This window comes from Balaenoptera physalus (genome assembly GCF_965194825.1).
Source record: "Balaenoptera physalus genome assembly, chromosome: 1".
NCBI classification, from domain to species: domain Eukaryota; kingdom Metazoa; phylum Chordata; class Mammalia; order Artiodactyla; family Balaenopteridae; genus Balaenoptera; species Balaenoptera physalus.
Window position 1 is genome coordinate 170,050,925 of NC_138882.1, and position 16,238 is coordinate 170,067,162.

At 52.2% G+C, this 16,238-nt stretch overlaps 1 protein-coding gene across 3 annotated transcripts in view; it reads left to right on the forward strand.

The window, feature by feature from the left end:
* The window catches only part of TRIM62 (tripartite motif containing 62), a 36,060-nt gene that overhangs the window by 14,469 nt on the left and 5,353 nt on the right, over positions 1-16,238 (forward strand). For 2 of the 3 annotated variants that reach the window (XM_082424685.1, XM_082424686.1), the window contains exons 3-5: positions 4,396-4,491; positions 9,171-9,427; positions 10,270-10,385. In XM_082424685.1, the coding sequence (XP_082280811.1) occupies positions 4,396-4,491; positions 9,171-9,427; positions 10,270-10,385 (469 nt within the window). The remainder of the gene's footprint in view (positions 1-4,395; positions 4,492-9,170; positions 9,428-10,269; positions 10,386-16,238) is intronic. The other variant, XM_082424687.1, reaches the window with a different exon arrangement.

Below are 16,238 nucleotides of genomic sequence, written 5' to 3' on the forward strand. Positions count from 1 at the left end.
GCCTGGAAGGAGGGAAGGCAGAGGAAGTGACAAAGCACAGGCTGCCTCCTAGTCTTGCTCTGTGGGTTCTAGGTTTTGTTTTTCCTAAGTTAGCTGTTCCCTCAGGCTCAGTAGCCCACCTGAGGAGAGCTGCCTCCCTGGGGTCTCCTCCTACCCTTTTGGAGGTGAGCTCTGACCCAGCCCAGCCTCCTCTGTGGGCAGATTCATTCCGCAAACTCTGTGCCTGGCCCTGTCCTAGGTACTGATAGTGTGAAAATCTATCTGACACAGTCCCTGGCCTAAGAGCCCATACCTCATGGAGAAGACTGACAGGTCACCTTGCTGTTAAAATGCAGTGTGTGCCAGATAGTGTGAGGGAAGGCTCTGTACACAGAGGATTGTCTGAAGACAGAATGGAGTTTGGGGTATGGCTTCTCAGTGGAGGTGATGTCTGATCTAGATCTTACGAGATGAGCATGAGCCTAACAAGTGGAGAAAACCGTGTGGATGAGCATTCCAGACAGAGGGAACAGCATGTGCAAAGACCTGGCAGAGAGCACGGCAAGTTGTTCAGTGCATCTAGAGCAGCGCTGTCCAGTAGAACTTTCTGGGATAATGGAAGTGTTCTGCATCTGTGCTGATACCGTAGCCACTGGTCACTTGTAGCTATTGAGCACTTGAAATGTGCACCCTGGTGCAACCGAGGAACTGAATTTCAATTGTATTTCATTTAAATTCATTTAAATTTAAATAGCCACATGTGGCTAGTGGCTACTGTATTGAACAGTACAGGTCTGGATGAAAAGAAAAGGCTGGAGAAGAAATTTGGGGCCAGTAGTGAAGGGCCTTGAATGCCACACTCAGGCTTCATGCCCTTCTTCCCAGACAATGTAGAAACCCTGCAGAGTGGCCCGGGGAGGAGAGGCAGCGGCACATCTGTCCTGTCAAACGATTACCCCAGCTGCTTTGTGGGGCAGGGAGGAGCCTGGGGCCACAGTCCAGAAAAGAAGTGATGAAAACTGAACCGGGGTGGTGGGTATAGAGAGGAGAGAACAAATTCCAGGGCAAGCTTGATGACTGATTGGATTGGGGGCATGGGCCATGTCAAGGGTGACCCCTAGATTTCTGGCTTGGATGGCAGCGGGGGTGGGGGTGCCCTTCACTGCGATGGGGAACGTGGATGAGGGGCAGTTTTGGGGTCCCGTACCACTATTCCAGCGTCCACTGTTATGTGAGTGTCTATGTCCCTGTCTCCCCCAGCCAATCTGCACACCTCCTGAGGCATCATGGATTGGGACTCGTACCCCATCCCTCTTCCTGTCGCTGACACAGCAGCATGTGGGGCCCAAGGAGGCCTCATTCAGCACATGTTTGCGGAATGGACGAATGAGTGTTCCATTACTCCCGGGATCCCGTTGTTCCCTGGCCCTGAAAGCAGGGAGGAATTTGACTGTGTCCCTGGGGTGCCCTGAGTGATGTGAGGAACATGGCCTCCAGGGCAGTTTTCTCAGAGAATCTGAAGAGCTGCCTGGGTGGCTGGGTCTATGAGGACCACCAAGGGGAAGGGTTGTAGCATTTGGTTCATCTCCTCAAAATCTGTGTCTCGAGCAGACTGTCCCAAGCTGGACAGACCCCAGGCCGTCAGGGAGGAGTAGTCATTCTGTACTCTTAGGTGAACACGATTCGTCTGTTCCAGTGGCTCTGATGCACGTGAATCTACTAGGAATGACTTCCAGCTGTTAGTAATAGAGAGCTGCCCAGAGTAGCTGAAATTAGATAGGGGTGTATTTCTCTCCCACGTAAAACAGGTCTATAGGACGGGACCACAGGCAGTGGTGTGCCAGAGCCAGCTTGTCCCAGTTCCTCAGAACTAGTTGTGCAAATCTCTTCCCAGCTCTGCATCCAGTGACCTCACATGGAGAGTTTCAAGTTGGCTGTGAGGGGAGCCTTTACACCAAGGAAATTGGCCAACACTATAAATCGGGGCTGTTTTTCTTTTTTCCGGAGGGCAAGCTTCCTAGCACATCACTGAGTGCAGTGATGGTGTGGCTACCCCTTCAGGGACCCAGGCTGCATCTTCCTTCTATTTCTCTGGTTTCAGCCTGTCACACCCATCTTTCTGGTTGCCTTACAGCCTGAGATGGCTACCAGAGTTCCAGTCATTATGTCTGTGTAAGCTCTCTACTCCCACAAAACCAGCTATTCCAATTTTTCTATCTAACTCGTATTTTCAAGGCTGGCTCCTCTTCATCCTTCAGCTGTCATCTCAGCTGTGACCTCCACGGAGAAGCCTTCCCTGACACGCTACCTAAATTCGCCACCCATCCCATTCGGCTTTCTTTTCTCTAGAGCATAGACCATAACGGGTAGCTCTCTGATTCTTTTATTATTTTCCTTGTTATTATCTGTCTTCCCCAGTAGACTGGAAGATCCCTATTAGTAGGGACTGCATCTGTCTGGTTCTCTGCTGTGTCCCGAGTGCCTCAACAGTGCCTGGTACATCATAATTGCTCAATAAATACTTGAGTGAATAAGGGATAGTAAGCACAGATCATTTTGTTTTCTACATGCTTCCCTTAGTGTGTCATCATGACCATTTTCTCATGTTGCTATTTAGTCTGTAAAATTAGTTGGACTAGATGTTTTCTGAGCGCCCTCCCTGCTCTGACAAGATGAGTGGGCAGGAGGTGAGTGTGAACAGGGAAGTCAACTCCCTGGCATCTATCACAGCACAGGCTGACTAGGGAGCCCGGGCCCTGCTCAGAGGCTGTTTCCATGGAAATTCACTCCCAAAGCAAACTTCCTTGAGCCCCCTCTCAGTGCCAGGCCATTGATGGGTACAGGGGATATAGAGAGAAAACGGTAGGGAGGGCCTGCCCTGCATGGGGATGGATAACGGACAGCCAGAAGAACAACGAGCTGTGATGCAATGGGCTACAAGTCCAGAAGTACTGGGGGCCACCGGCCTCCATACCCCATTCATTCATTTGGCAAATACTTATTGAGGCCCTACTGTGTGCTGGACACTATTCTAAGCATTGGGGATGGAACAGTGGACAAGCCAGACAAGATTCTTGCCCTCATAAAACTCACATGCCGATGAGGAGATGAACAGTAAACACAATGTCAAATAAATAAGCAAGATCATGGACAGCAGGAGGTGCTATGGAGACCACTAAACAGGAGGGTGGAAGGGCTGCTGCTGCGCGTGGGCTGGTCAGGCAAGACCTCTCCGAGGAGGCAGCATCTGAGTTGATACGTTAATGCTACAAAGGAATCACAGGGAGAAAATCTGAGAGTGAAGTGCACCAGGCAGAGGAAGCAGCAAGTGCAAAGTCATAAGGCTGAAACGAGCCCAGCGTGAGGCACAGGAAGAAGACCGCTTTGGCTGGATGGGAGTGATGGGGGAAGGATGGTGGAGACAGAGGTGGGACTAGGGACAGGGGACTGAGGCACTTGCTTCAGGTGCAAAATTGAAGCAGGCGCCCAAAAACTCAGTAATGAAGATAATATTTAATGCAATTTTTAAAAATCAAAATTAATGCCAAAACCCCCATGATGAACAAAATATCAAATTTTTAAATAAAGACAAGATGACTAGCAGTGTCATGCTGAGCCGTATAGGAACCAGATGCAAAGGAAAAACGAGTAATACCGATCCTGTCCTTATTTAAAAACTTGACCTGTTGTCTATCATGGACTTTTGTTGTTGTTCATCATGGGTGTCATCACTATAGAAAACATGTCACCTGGTGTCACGATCATGTCATCACTATAGAAAACATGTCATCTGGTGTCACGATCATGGTTTCCAGAACCAGACTTCCTGAGTTCCATTTCTGGCACTACCCCTGCATGCTTAGCTGTATGCCTCGGGGCCAGTTTCTTGACCTCTCTGTACCAGTTTCTGCATCGGAAAAGGGGGCTGATAATAGTGCCTACGTCAGGGTTATTGAGAGGATTAAATGACAAGCCAAGGTCTAAGAACAGTGCCTAGCCCACCGGAAGCGCTCAGCAGATGTTGGCAGTCAGTCGTAGCCCTGGACAGCAGTACAGGCTTGGTTCCTGCCAGAGGATTCTAAGCAAGGAGTCTTGGCCAGCAAATCAGGGTGGGTCAGAAAGTATGTGGAGGTAGACTGGAAACAGGGAGACCAGAAGCCCCTAGGATGGCCAGAGAGGAGGCTGTTGCAAAACTCCAGATGGAAGATGGGAACAGACTCTGGAGATACTTAGGAGACAGACTGCGGAACGTGGTGGTTGTGAAACTGTGAAGGGAGGCGGGTGCTGGTGCAGGAGACGGACGGGGCCAGGATAGCTTCCAGCGCCCGCAGTGGACGGGCCTGGGCTCTGCATCACCACGGAATACCCGGGCCGGCTCTGGCCCGCGCCCCCATCCCGATCTTGTCTGTGTTCCAGAGGGAGCTGAAGGAGCAGCTTCAGGCCCTTCAGGACAGTGAGCGGGAGCACACGGAGGCGCTGCAGCTGCTCAAGCGACAGCTGGCGGAGACCAAGGTGAGCCCGCCCTGCACGTGGGGGCGGGGCTGGCTGTGGTGGGGGCGGGGCTTCGTGGGGGCAGAGCCAGTTGGGAAGTTGAGGGGCGTGGCTTTGGGCCTGCTATGGGGGCGGGGCTTCGAGGGTCCAAACTCCAGGTGTTAGGCCGGGGCATGGGGGTGGGGCTGAGGCTGGGGCTTCCCTGAAGGTAAATGGGGCGGGGACCCACTCCAAGATGACTGAGGGCAAGTGGGATCCTTTCTCCCTTCCTGCTTTGGGTGAAAGTTGAGGTGGGACCAGGGACCCTTTGGAAAACCCTGGCGTCCTGCGGGGCTGGAAGAATGTACCTAGTCTCTTTTTTTTTTTTTTCTCCCGTTGCTAAACACACCCATTGCCCAAGGAGCCAATCCTGAGAATGTTCCTTCGAAGCCCTCCTGATGATCTGTGGCTCAGCCCTGGTATCAGCTCCCCTCTTCAACTCTGACTGTGGAGATATAGACTCTGAAAAGTAGCGTCAAACCCTGCAGGCTCTGGCCACAGTGGTTTGAAAAGAAAAGCCTTTTTTCTTGACCTGAGAGGAAGGCCCTGGGTTCTGATCCAGCCACTACCGTGCTGTGTGACTTTGGGTAAACTGCATACTTATCTGGGCCCCTAGTCTAACCATCTGTGCTGTAGGGACTCTGCCAGGCTCCTTCCAGCCGTGATGTTCTGGATCCTAGCACACTTCCAAGGGGCTCCCTCCAAGTCCCCCACAGATACCTCTAACTGGGCAAGGCTTGCCCTGATTTCTGCTGCCCTTCTGGAACCAAGCAATGGGGACCCAGGCCTGGCTGCTAAGCTCTTGGGTGATTTCACTGTGGCTCCACTCCATTTGCAGGGGTGCCACTGCCAGCAGCAGCTGGAGCAGAGCCTTAGGAATGCTCTGGGCCTCCAGAGGTCCCCCTGGGGCCTGGAGAGGCCATTGGTGATCCAGACCTGTGCCGCAGCTTGGCCACCAACCCACTGTGGGGTCTTAGGGAGGTCATGACGAACATTTCATCAGAGAACATTCTGGAGTGCCTCCGGGCCGGACCCTCAGTGGGCAACAGATGGGAAGCGGTCACAGGACTCTGGCCTCTTTGCTTCTCACAGCCTCATTTTCCCCACCTGCCCGGTGATCCCACACCTCTTAGGTGAAGAGAAGCAAATGGAAGCCTCTGTCTGGATGAGAGGGGAATATTGTGGTCTATTTCTTTTCCCCAGCATTCTGTTCTTCTCTCCACTCCCCACCCGCATTGTTTTTCTCCACTGACCTTTCCCTCCCCTGCCTTCCTGTCCATCTGTCTACCTCTAGGGTGTCCTCTGGGGCCACCTTCCCCTCCAGTTCCCCCAGCCCTGCTTCCTGTCTGGACTGGGATGTTTATACAAGAAATGCCTATGGATGCTTTGGAGGTCATATTTCACCTGGTGCCTGACTCGGCTTTCCTGTGGCGCCTGCCCCTCCAGTGGCCCGGCCTGAGGGCCCGTCTGATCTCCCTCCCCCAGCCCAATGTTTTCCTTGGTCGGCCCTGACCGAGTGACGCATTCTTGGCAGGGTGTTGTTCTGAAATGGCCCCAGCTCTTCCAAGCCCCAGTGTGTTCCCAGGGATGTGGTGGGTCAGGGTGGGAGCTGCTCTCCCAGTCGTGACTGAAGGGATTGGGAGTGGGGCGGGGCTGGCTCTGCCCTAGAAAAAACTAGAGTAAATGGGACACACCAGTTTAGCTGAACCTTTCTCTGTGCTGGGAACTGTGTTCCCCATTCATTGTCTCGCCGAACCGCACAGAATGTCACCTCCATGACTGCAGGATTCCCCAGAACCTACACGGTGTCTAGCACACAGTAAATAGTTGTGGAACAAATGAGTGGGGGGAAAAGATACACCTTTTGAGGTAGGAATAGTTGTTGTCTCCATTTTATTGGCAAAGAAACTGAGGCACAGAGAGGTTGAGGGACAGGCCTAAGGCCCCACAGCTAATAAGTAGCTAATTGAGACCTTACTGTCCAGTTCTGTCTGAGCCTAGTGCATATTCCAGCCTCATGCTGGAATGTCCTCAACGAGCTCTCTGGGTTTGTGGGCTGCAAGCCGGGTAGGCCTGGAGAACCCATCAGGGACATATTTTGGGCTCCTGGGGTGGCTGATGTTCCGCTTCTGAGCTGCCCTCTCCCAGCCTCTTTCTCTCCTCTTGTCCTGGGGACACTGGGCCCCTACGTGAGAGAGAAGGTGGAGTCTGCACCCACCTCTACAGAGCAATCTTGGGCAAGACCCCTCCCTCCTTTACCTCTCAAGCAGGTCCTGACCATCAGCCTTGTGCCAGGCTCTGGGATGCAGGGCTAAGGAAGATGTCATTCCTACCAGGAGAGGTTCATCCACTAACTGGGAAGCCACATAAAATGTGGGGCAGTATATTCAGAATATTTACAAAATGCTCTGGGAACATTTAACTATTTAACTGCCTGGAAAAGTTAAGGAAGGTATCACAGAGAAGGTGGCTTTTGATCTGGGTCTTGCAGGATGAGTAGGAGTTTGTCAGTTGAATAAAGCATTTGCTGGGGGAGGGGTCCACTCTAGGCAGGTGGAATTACGATGCAGCAGCACTAGAGAGGTAAGCTGGCATCAGATTAAGGACTTTGAATTCCAGGCTAAGAAATTTAGCACTGTACTAGTCATCAAGGAGCCAAGAAGGGTTCCTAAAGACAAGATCGGCTGTGACCCAGTTTGCACATTAGAAGGATCACTCTGGCGGCAAGTTTGCTGGCAAAGATGTGGAGTTGACACGTGGAACCAGTGAGTTGGTGGGACCCAGGGGCATGCGTGGAGGAGGCAGGTGGAGAGATGAATGTGGCACTCAGGAGACATGTAAGACCTTAGAAATGGACTTGGAAGCCATCCTCAAAGCAGTGGGAGTTGCGGGGTGTGAACAAAAGGAGCCAACCTGGACGAGTCCTCGGGAACAGGGGTGGCAGGGAGGGAGCAGCCACAGAGGTGGGAGGCAAACCAGAATTTTCTATCAGTAGAGGGTGGCCCTTGGGCCAAACGCTGCTGCAGATTGGCCGAAGAGGAGCCGGAAGGGGTGGCCATGAGATCTGGGGCTCTTTGGAGGGCAGTGGCGGACGGTGCAGGGAGGGCAGGCCCCAGCTTCCCCACCGTGACCTGCTGCTGCCGGAGCCTTGGCCCTGCCTGGGTGAGGGGGCTCTGGGAGGCCACAGGCAGCCTGGCGATTCATCCCCAGCCTCTCCGCCACCCCCTTTGTCTGCCCTGCGTGCTGGGTGGGCATGCGCAGGGAGGCTGGCCCACTGCCAGCAGCTCTTCCTGCGGCAGGCAGCCGGCAGCCGCGACGACTGGGAGGGAACAGGCCCTAATTGAGCCTTTGTGGAGCCTCCCACAGAGCCCTGGGCACTGATCACAGCAGGGTCTCTGACTCCGTGAACTCCCAGCCAGAATCCCACAAAGTCAAATTGCAGAGGCAGGCCCCACACGCTGCTGCTGCAGCTGAGCGAGCCGCACTTGTGTACCCTGTGTCATCCTGCCTCGTGCTGTCCCCTCGGCCCGCTGCCCACACCCCCCAACTGACATCCTGCCCATCCTTCCGGCCCCAGCTCAGAAGTCATCTCTCCATGAACACTTCTAGGTTGTGGCTGTTCCAGTGTTTTAATAACCAGGCTCTGGGTCTGCACCTCAAACAATACCATGCACTTTGTGAATGTTCCCTCACTTACCATAGACCTGCAGTGTCGTTGTATACCCTTTTCCCAGATAAGAAAACTAAGGTTCAGAGATATCAGGCAACTAAGGTTGCCACAGCTGGAGACCCAGAGCCATTGGGCACCAAAGCTGTGCCCTTTACCACTCAACCCCTCCTGGGCCTGACAGTGCCCTTGGGGGCAGAGAGAACCACGAAAGTCCATGCTTGTCTCCTGTGATGATGGCTTTAACCCCCCAGCTCTTGTTCCCTGGCCAGAGGGTCTCGGGGTGGCAGGACAGGGTTAGTGACCACCAAGCTTTGCCCAGCACGTTGCCAAGTATAAAGCTCTTTAACGTCTGTGATCTCGTCATCTTTGCTTGGGCCCCATGAGTGATTTTTTTAAAAATAGAAATTTAAAGGAATTCCCTGGCGGTCCAGCGGTTAGGACTCGGCGCTTTCACTGCCGTGGGCCCAAGTTCGATCCCTGGTTGGGGAACTAAGATCCCACAAGCCATGTGGTGCAGCCAAATAAATAAATAAATAAAATTTTCACTGTCTCCCAGACTGAACTCAGCATCCTCTCCCTGCCCCCCACGTCTCCTGCCAGCTTCCCCATCCCTCCCACCCCCAAGCCAGAAATCTAGACGTCATCCTTACACCTGTCTCTCCTGTACCCCTACAGCCAGCCAGTTGGTCACCAGGGTCAAAGAGGCTCTCCTACAAATGTCTTTCAAGCCATTTCCATCTGCTGCTCCCCTAGTTCAAGCCTCATTGTCTCACCTGGACCATTTCATTAGTTTCCTAATGGAGAACAATTATCTGCTGTCCCTGCTATGCCAGTTCTCTCCTGCCACCATGCTTTTGCATGTGCCATCCCCTCACCGGCATGCCTTTCCCACCCTTTTCTCTGTGCGTGCCAAGACGCTCGGTTTCCTCCTCTCACCCAGAGATCACCCCATCCACTCTCCCTGACTGACCCCTGATGGCTGTCTCCACAGTCTTCCACCAAAAGCCTGCGGACCACCATTGGGGAGGTCTTTGAGCGGCTGCACCGGCTGCTGCGGGAACGGCAGAAGGCCATGCTGGAGGAGCTAGAGGCAGACACGGCCCGCACACTGACTGACATTGAGCAGAAAGTCCAGCGCTATAGCCAGCAGCTGCGCAAGGTGCAGGAGGGGGCCCAGATCCTGCAGGAGCGGCTGGCTGAAACTGACCGGCACACCTTCCTGGCCGGGGTGGCTTCGCTGTCTGAGCGGTAAGTACCTGCCTGCTGTGGGTCTTCTCCAGAGGGTATCCCCTCCCTGGCCCTTGTGGGATGGTGGGATTGGAGGCAGATGGGGTGGTTAGCAGAGAATTCATTCATTCAAATCTCCATCAAATACACAGGATATTTGCTATGTGCCAGAGCCTAGGGTAAAAGCTTTATGTATTCATATTATTTTATATATAATATTTATAATCATATAGGATATTACTTGTTTTATGTGCTTTATATTATATTACAAATATGTGTTTTATATTATCTATTATATTATTTATAATAACGTTGATATTATATGTAATAAATAATAATATGTAAATTATCATAATCCTAATAGCCCCTTGGAGGTAGTTACCACTGGCATTCCCCATTTCACACATGTAGAAACTGAGACACAAAGAAGCTACAGCAATTGGCCAAGGCCCTTCGTCTAGTATGTGGGGGAGCCAGGAGTCAAGCCCAGGTCTCTCTAGTTCCATAGCTGCCTTTAATAATAATAACACTTAATTATTGGTTCATTAATGACCAATACTGATAGCTAACATCATGTATTCAGTGTTGACCTTGAGCCAAGTACCGTGCTAAGCATTTTACATACATTATGCCATGTAATCCTCACAAGCCTAAGAAGCAGGTGTTATCATAGTACCCATTTTAAAGATGAGGAAACTGAGTGCAATAGCTAGAGAATTAGGAAGTGGCACAAGCAGGCACTTGAGTCGGCGCATGGGTCCAGCAGACTTCCCACACATGACCTCGCCCTATGCCAGCTGCCCTGAGGTGCTGGGACAGGAATCCAGCCCCCAATGGGGCCTGCTCTCTTGCTCTCCTTCCAGGCTCAAAGGGAAAATCCATGAGACCAATCTGACCTACGAAGACTTCCCAACCTCCAAGTACACAGGCCCCCTGCAGTACACCATCTGGAAGTCCCTGTTCCAGGACATCCACCCAGGTAAGGCCCTTCCTGCCACTCTCCAGTAGGGCTCAGGAAGAGGCAAGGATTATCATGGGTTGGAGCTAGATGGGGCCCAGCCCAGCCCACCCCTTGCTCTACACATGACATGGGGGCAGGGCAGAGGGATGAGAAGAGTGCCTTGCTGAGCACCTACTATGTTCCAGGGCCTGTGCTGGGCACCAGCACAAGAGGAGATAGGTTCTACTAGTGTACCCATTCTCTAGATGAAGAGACTGAGGCCCTGGGTGGTTCACTCATTCACTCTATGAGTACAGGATATATCAAGCACCTACCTCACACCAGGCACTATTCTAGGTACTAGAGATATAGCAGTGAGCAAAACAGGCAAAAATCCCTACCCTTGTGCATCTTACTTACATCCTAGGGTGTGAGAGAGAAAGAAAACAAAATTAAATAAGTAAAATACATAGTTTTTTAGATAATGATAAAAGATAAGGAAAGGGGCTAAGGGATGTTGAGGTAGGATTGAACGTTTAGTAGGGGATCCAGTTAGAAGACCTCCCTGAGAAGGAGGCAGTAGAGTAAAGACCTGAAGGAGGAAAGAGAAGAATGAGCCACATAGGTATCTGAGAAAAGAGTGTTCCTGGCAGTGGGACTAGGAAGTGCAAAGGCCCTGAGGCAGGAGCAAGACTGGCATGTTCAAGGGACAGTAAGGAGACTCGCGTGGCTGGAGTGGAATGAGTGAGAGGGAGGGTGGAGGTGAGGAGGTCAGGTCAGTAGCAGTAGCCAGACCATGAGATCCTGGAGGCCCATATGAAAACTTTAAATTTTATGCTGAGTGAGATGGGAGCCATTGGAAGGTTTGGGGCAGTGAAGTGACATAAGCCGGCTTAAGTTTTTAAAGTATCCCTCTGGGGGCTGGGTTAAGAATAGACTGCAGGGGGTAAAGGGTGGAGGTTAGGAGACTACTGCAACAATGCAAGTGAGAGATGATGGTGGCCTGGAGCAGGGTGGTGGCAGTGGAGGTGGTGAGAAGTGATCGGATTCAGGATCTATTTTGAACAGGGAGCCAACAGGATTTGCTAACGGATTGGATCTCAGGTGTGAGAAAAAAAATGACAAGGAAGACTACAACGATTTTGGCTGAGGTGACTGGGAGGATGAAGTTGTAATCACGTGAGGTTCGCGATGCCAGTTAGAAGTTTCAGTGCAGACATGGAGAAGGTCGTGGGAATGACACGTATGCAGTACGGGAGGAGGGTCAGGGCTGGCGTTGTCTACATGTGGACGGTATTGAATGAGGTCACCTAGGAAGTGGGGGTAGAGAGAAAAGAGAGAGGGCCACTCTAACACATGGAGCCCTAGGCCGCTCCTAGAAGTCAAGGACAGGAAGGGGACCCAGCCAAGGAGGCCGAGAAGGAACAGCCAGAGAATAGGAGGAAGACCTGCGTCTGTCCTGGAAGCCACGTGGAGAAAGTGTTTCGAGGAGGAGAGAGTGGATAGTGGTGGCAAAGCTGTGACCCCAAGTGTGGGAGGAGCAGAACTGACTGTTCTCTGGGTCTTGGTGACCTTGACAAGAGCTGCTTTGGTGGAGCAATAGAGGCAAAAGCCTGACTGGAGGCCGTCCAAGAGAAAATGAGAGAGGAAGTGGAGACAGTGCTTTCAACGAGTTTTATTTAAGGGAAGGAGAGAGAATGTGGCAGTGGCTATTTGTTTAAGATAGAAGAAATGGCAGCATATATGGGGGGGTGGGGGGCATGGAAAAGATCCAGTAGCAGAAGGCAGAATTGAGGGTGAAGGAGAGAGAGTTGCTGGGGTGACCACCAGGAGTGGGATCTGCCTCTGCCTTTGCTGGGAGCCAGGAGAAGGTGGAATAAATGGGCCGCGAAGCAGAGGGGGCAGTGGTGGGGGCTCCTGGGAATTCTCTTCACCTCTCCCAGTAAGGCAGGAAGCAAGGTCGTCCTCTGAGATGAGGATGGGCTAGAGGAGGTCGTGGGAAATCTGCCGAGAGAGGAGAAAGTCTGAAATGGGTTTCTAGTAGAGTTAGTAGACCCTGAGACCGGGAGGTCAACGCCTTCCCGAGATCACACAACCCACAAGGGCATCAGAGTGGAACCTATTGGCAGCAGGGAAACTTCTGTGTTCCTGAGTCAGGCGCAATGTCCTTTAGAGGTGAGACAAGGATATAGAGGAGACTTCTCCCTAAGAGGTAGACACTGTTATTATCATTTTTTAGATGAGGAAACTGAGGCACAGGGCTGTTAGGAACTTGTCGTGGTCACAACCTGTAAATGGTACAGCCAGGATTTAAACCCAGACACGTCAGACCCCAGAGCCTGTGCCCTTACCTACTAAACTAACCAGGCATTCTCTGGCCTCATACTACCAACCCAGGAAGACTGCTGGGGAGACTGAGGCTCAGAGAGGCTCACTGATTTCCCAAGGTCACACAGCAATCAGTGCTCTTTCCACCTATCTGGATTCATTCTTTCGATCTACAAACACTGAAAGTCCTTCGAGGCACTTTCAGGATCAGGGGAGACAGATGGGACAACAGACCCTGGTAGTCCAGTGGGACCAGGGCCATGATGAGGGACTTACATTGGGTCATGGGAGCCCAGAGGGACAACAGGAGGCTCTGGATGGGGTGAGGGAGGAGCCAGGGGAACACTGCGTAGATGATGTTTGAACTGAGTGCTGAAAACTGAGGGCTTTCCCACTCAGGAAAGGGTGGGGCCTGGAGGTGCCTCCGGACAATCCCCGGCATTGGGAACTGTGTAGGCAAAGGCGGTGGGGAGGGCAGGGGCATGAATGATCCCAGGATGTTCACGATTGGCCTTCAGGTACAGATGGAGAAGGACTGAGGACAATCACTGAGGGTGTGAATGCTGGACAGGGATGGGGCTCCCCTCCAGGTGACTGAAGACCTCATTGGATGGATGCATCATGACCGATTGCACAAAAGTGAAGGGACATCTCCTAGAACCCTTAAATCTGGATCTGTGCCCTCATTGACAAAGGGGGCAGTAGTTGGGGGAAGGGCCCACTTTCCAGCCAACTGGGTGGGGCTCTTGGCTCTCCTCCTGGGGTTGTGGGTCTCTGTGTGCTCCCGGCCTTGGAGAGACCAGCACACTGGGACCCAGCAGGGTGAGGGCCACACATGGGTGAAGCAGCATAACTGAAGGAGGCAAGAAGCCCCTCCAAGGGTCCTGTCCCCTCCCCTGACCCAGGGAAGCCCCTCAGGCAGATGGTCTCAGGAGCTCTATTTATCTCAGCTGCCACAGCTCAGAGAGGCAACCCAGGCACCTCAGCCTGACAGTCAAGGCCATATGAGATCTGGGCCCAGCCATTCCCTCATTCTCCCCTCTGTATCACACTCAGCCACACTGAACCATCTTCAGGTTTTACATGAGCCATATTCCCTCTCCTCCACACTTTTGCACATGCTATTCCCTTTGCCAAGAACACTCGACACAAACCTTAATCTTTGATGACTAACTCCTACACATCTTCGTTTATAAACACCTCCTCTGGGAAGCCTTCCTGGATTTCTCCAGGTAGCCCTGGGCTTTCCTGGTCTCACTGTTTTGTTAATGTCTGCATGGCTGTCTCTCTTACTAGACCATGAGCTCTGAGGGGTCAGGGGCTGAGTCTGACTCATCACTATGCATCCCCAGCAGCCAGCACAGTAAATGTTTGTGGATGAATGCATACAGAAATGAATGAGTCCTGCTCTCAGTTCTGTTACTATTGGGTTGGCCAAAAAGTTCGTTCAGGTTTTTCCGTTACATATGGAAAAATCCGAATGAACTTTTTTTGCCAACCCAATAGAATAGGGCCTGGCATTAAGTATGTGCTCAATAATTATTTGGTGAATGAAGGAACTTGCTGCACATCCTTGGACAAGTCACTTCCTCCCTCTGAACCTCAGTTTCCTCCTCTGTATTATAAGGGTGCTAGTGTTCCCTTCTTGACTCCCTCACAAATGAACAAATGGATGTGGGAATTTGCTGATTGCCCCAGAGCAGGGTTTCTCAGCCTCAGCACTATTGACATTTGGGGCTGGATAATTCCTTGTCTTGGGGGCTGTCCTGTGCATGGTAGGATGTTTAACAGCATCCCTGGTCTCTACCCAACTAGATGCCGCACACACCGCCTCCAGTTGTGACAACCAAATTTGTCTCCAAACATTGCCCAATGTCCCGTATGGGGCAAATCCGCCCCAGTTAAGAACCGCTGCCCCAGGGAAAGCTGCCTGTAGGAGAGGGGCTGAGGGAGCAGTAGGGTGTGCCCTGAACATCCTGCCAAGGACAGCGGCCCCTGGGGGTTCACAGAACAGTGACCTGGTTAGCTGGGCCCCTTCCTTTGTCTGTAGGGCCTGTGAAGTCACTCTGGCTCCTCTACCAAAACCAAGGCTCTTTTTGTCCAGTTGGGAGGGGCAGGTGCCCCCAGGGACCCAGCCCTGGATTCTAGCAGCTTCCTGCCTGCCCCCCTTCCAGTTCAGCCTTCCTATTGGGTCACCTGAGAACTCCATATAGCACCTGTCACTCCCGTGATCTGGAACCTCCACTCTCCACCACCACCCACACCCCTGCCCCACCTCTCAGCTGACACTGGAAACTCTCCTCCAACTGCCTGGCCTGATTGCCCCAGCTCCCGGGCACAAACTTCCTCCCCACCCAGGCCAGGTGGCCATTGTCCAGAGGACACCAGACACTACTTCCTTTGCTCCTGCCACCTCCCTCTCCTGGGCTGCTCTCTCCTCCTCCTGCTTATCTGAATCCAGTCATTTTGGGTTCCAGCATGTTCACTGCCTAGCTGTGTGACGCAGGGCACATGTCTGCCTTCTCTGAGCCTGTTTCCTCATCTGTAAAACAGGGATGGGGAAGGTGTGATTTGTCTCCCAGGGTAAGTAGGAGAATTAAATAAGACTATTTATTTGTGACAATAATCCTGGGGCTTAGTAAATGCTTGATACCTGTTTCTTATGATTATCATGAATCATCAGATGGTTACTCAGTCTTGCTGAACAGGCTTTCTAGGCCCACATAAAGGAAAGGACATAGTGTGAAAGATCTTAGCTCAAGTTCCAGCTCTGCTTCCACCCAAAGTGGCAACTTGAGCAAGCCACTTACCTCAGAGAAATCTCCTTGGAGCCTCAGTTTCCTCTTCTGAAAAATGGGTATAGTAATTTGTGCTCCTGGAGCTGCTGTACTGGTCCCATGAGCTAGAGGGTGTGAAAATGTTTTTCGAATGCCCGTACTGTGCAGCTGAGGGCCTGAGTAGGCAGGAGGACTGAGGGGCCAGACTTCTTGAAGGTCTGGCCAGAGGAAAGAGCTGATTGTCCTTGAGAACAAAGAGGCACAAGCCACTCGCTGCCAAGTGATGGTGCTGGACTTTGGGGTTTCTCTGCCGCTTGGGCCACTGCGGTATGTGGCTGATGGTGTCCAGGAGACAGTTCCTGGGCCCCCCGCAGTCCACGCTCCTTGCCTTTTGACCTTGAGGTCTCAGAGAGGCTTAAATGGATGGAGAACACACCTGGAGACCAGATGGACTGCCTCAGCGCCTGCTTTCTGTTTTTATAAAAGTGTCCCAGGACCTAGAAAAGAGCTCTGACCTGTAAAATTGTGAACCCCAGGGGACGGGATTTGTTTTGCGTCTGTCTGACGAGTCTGTCACCTCTCCTGAGAATAAAAGATGGGTGGAGGGATTGCCAGTCCCCACACAGGGACTGACTTCTCAGAGGGGGAAAAGGTATTGCCATGTCCCCAGCTGGGTACCTCTCTGGTCTAAAGGCTGTTACTCCTGTCAGCCCTAGCCTCCGGGAGGACTTGAGAGAGGCCCGAAGACAGGACCTCTGTTTATGAGGAGGTGGACCTCAGCCCACCC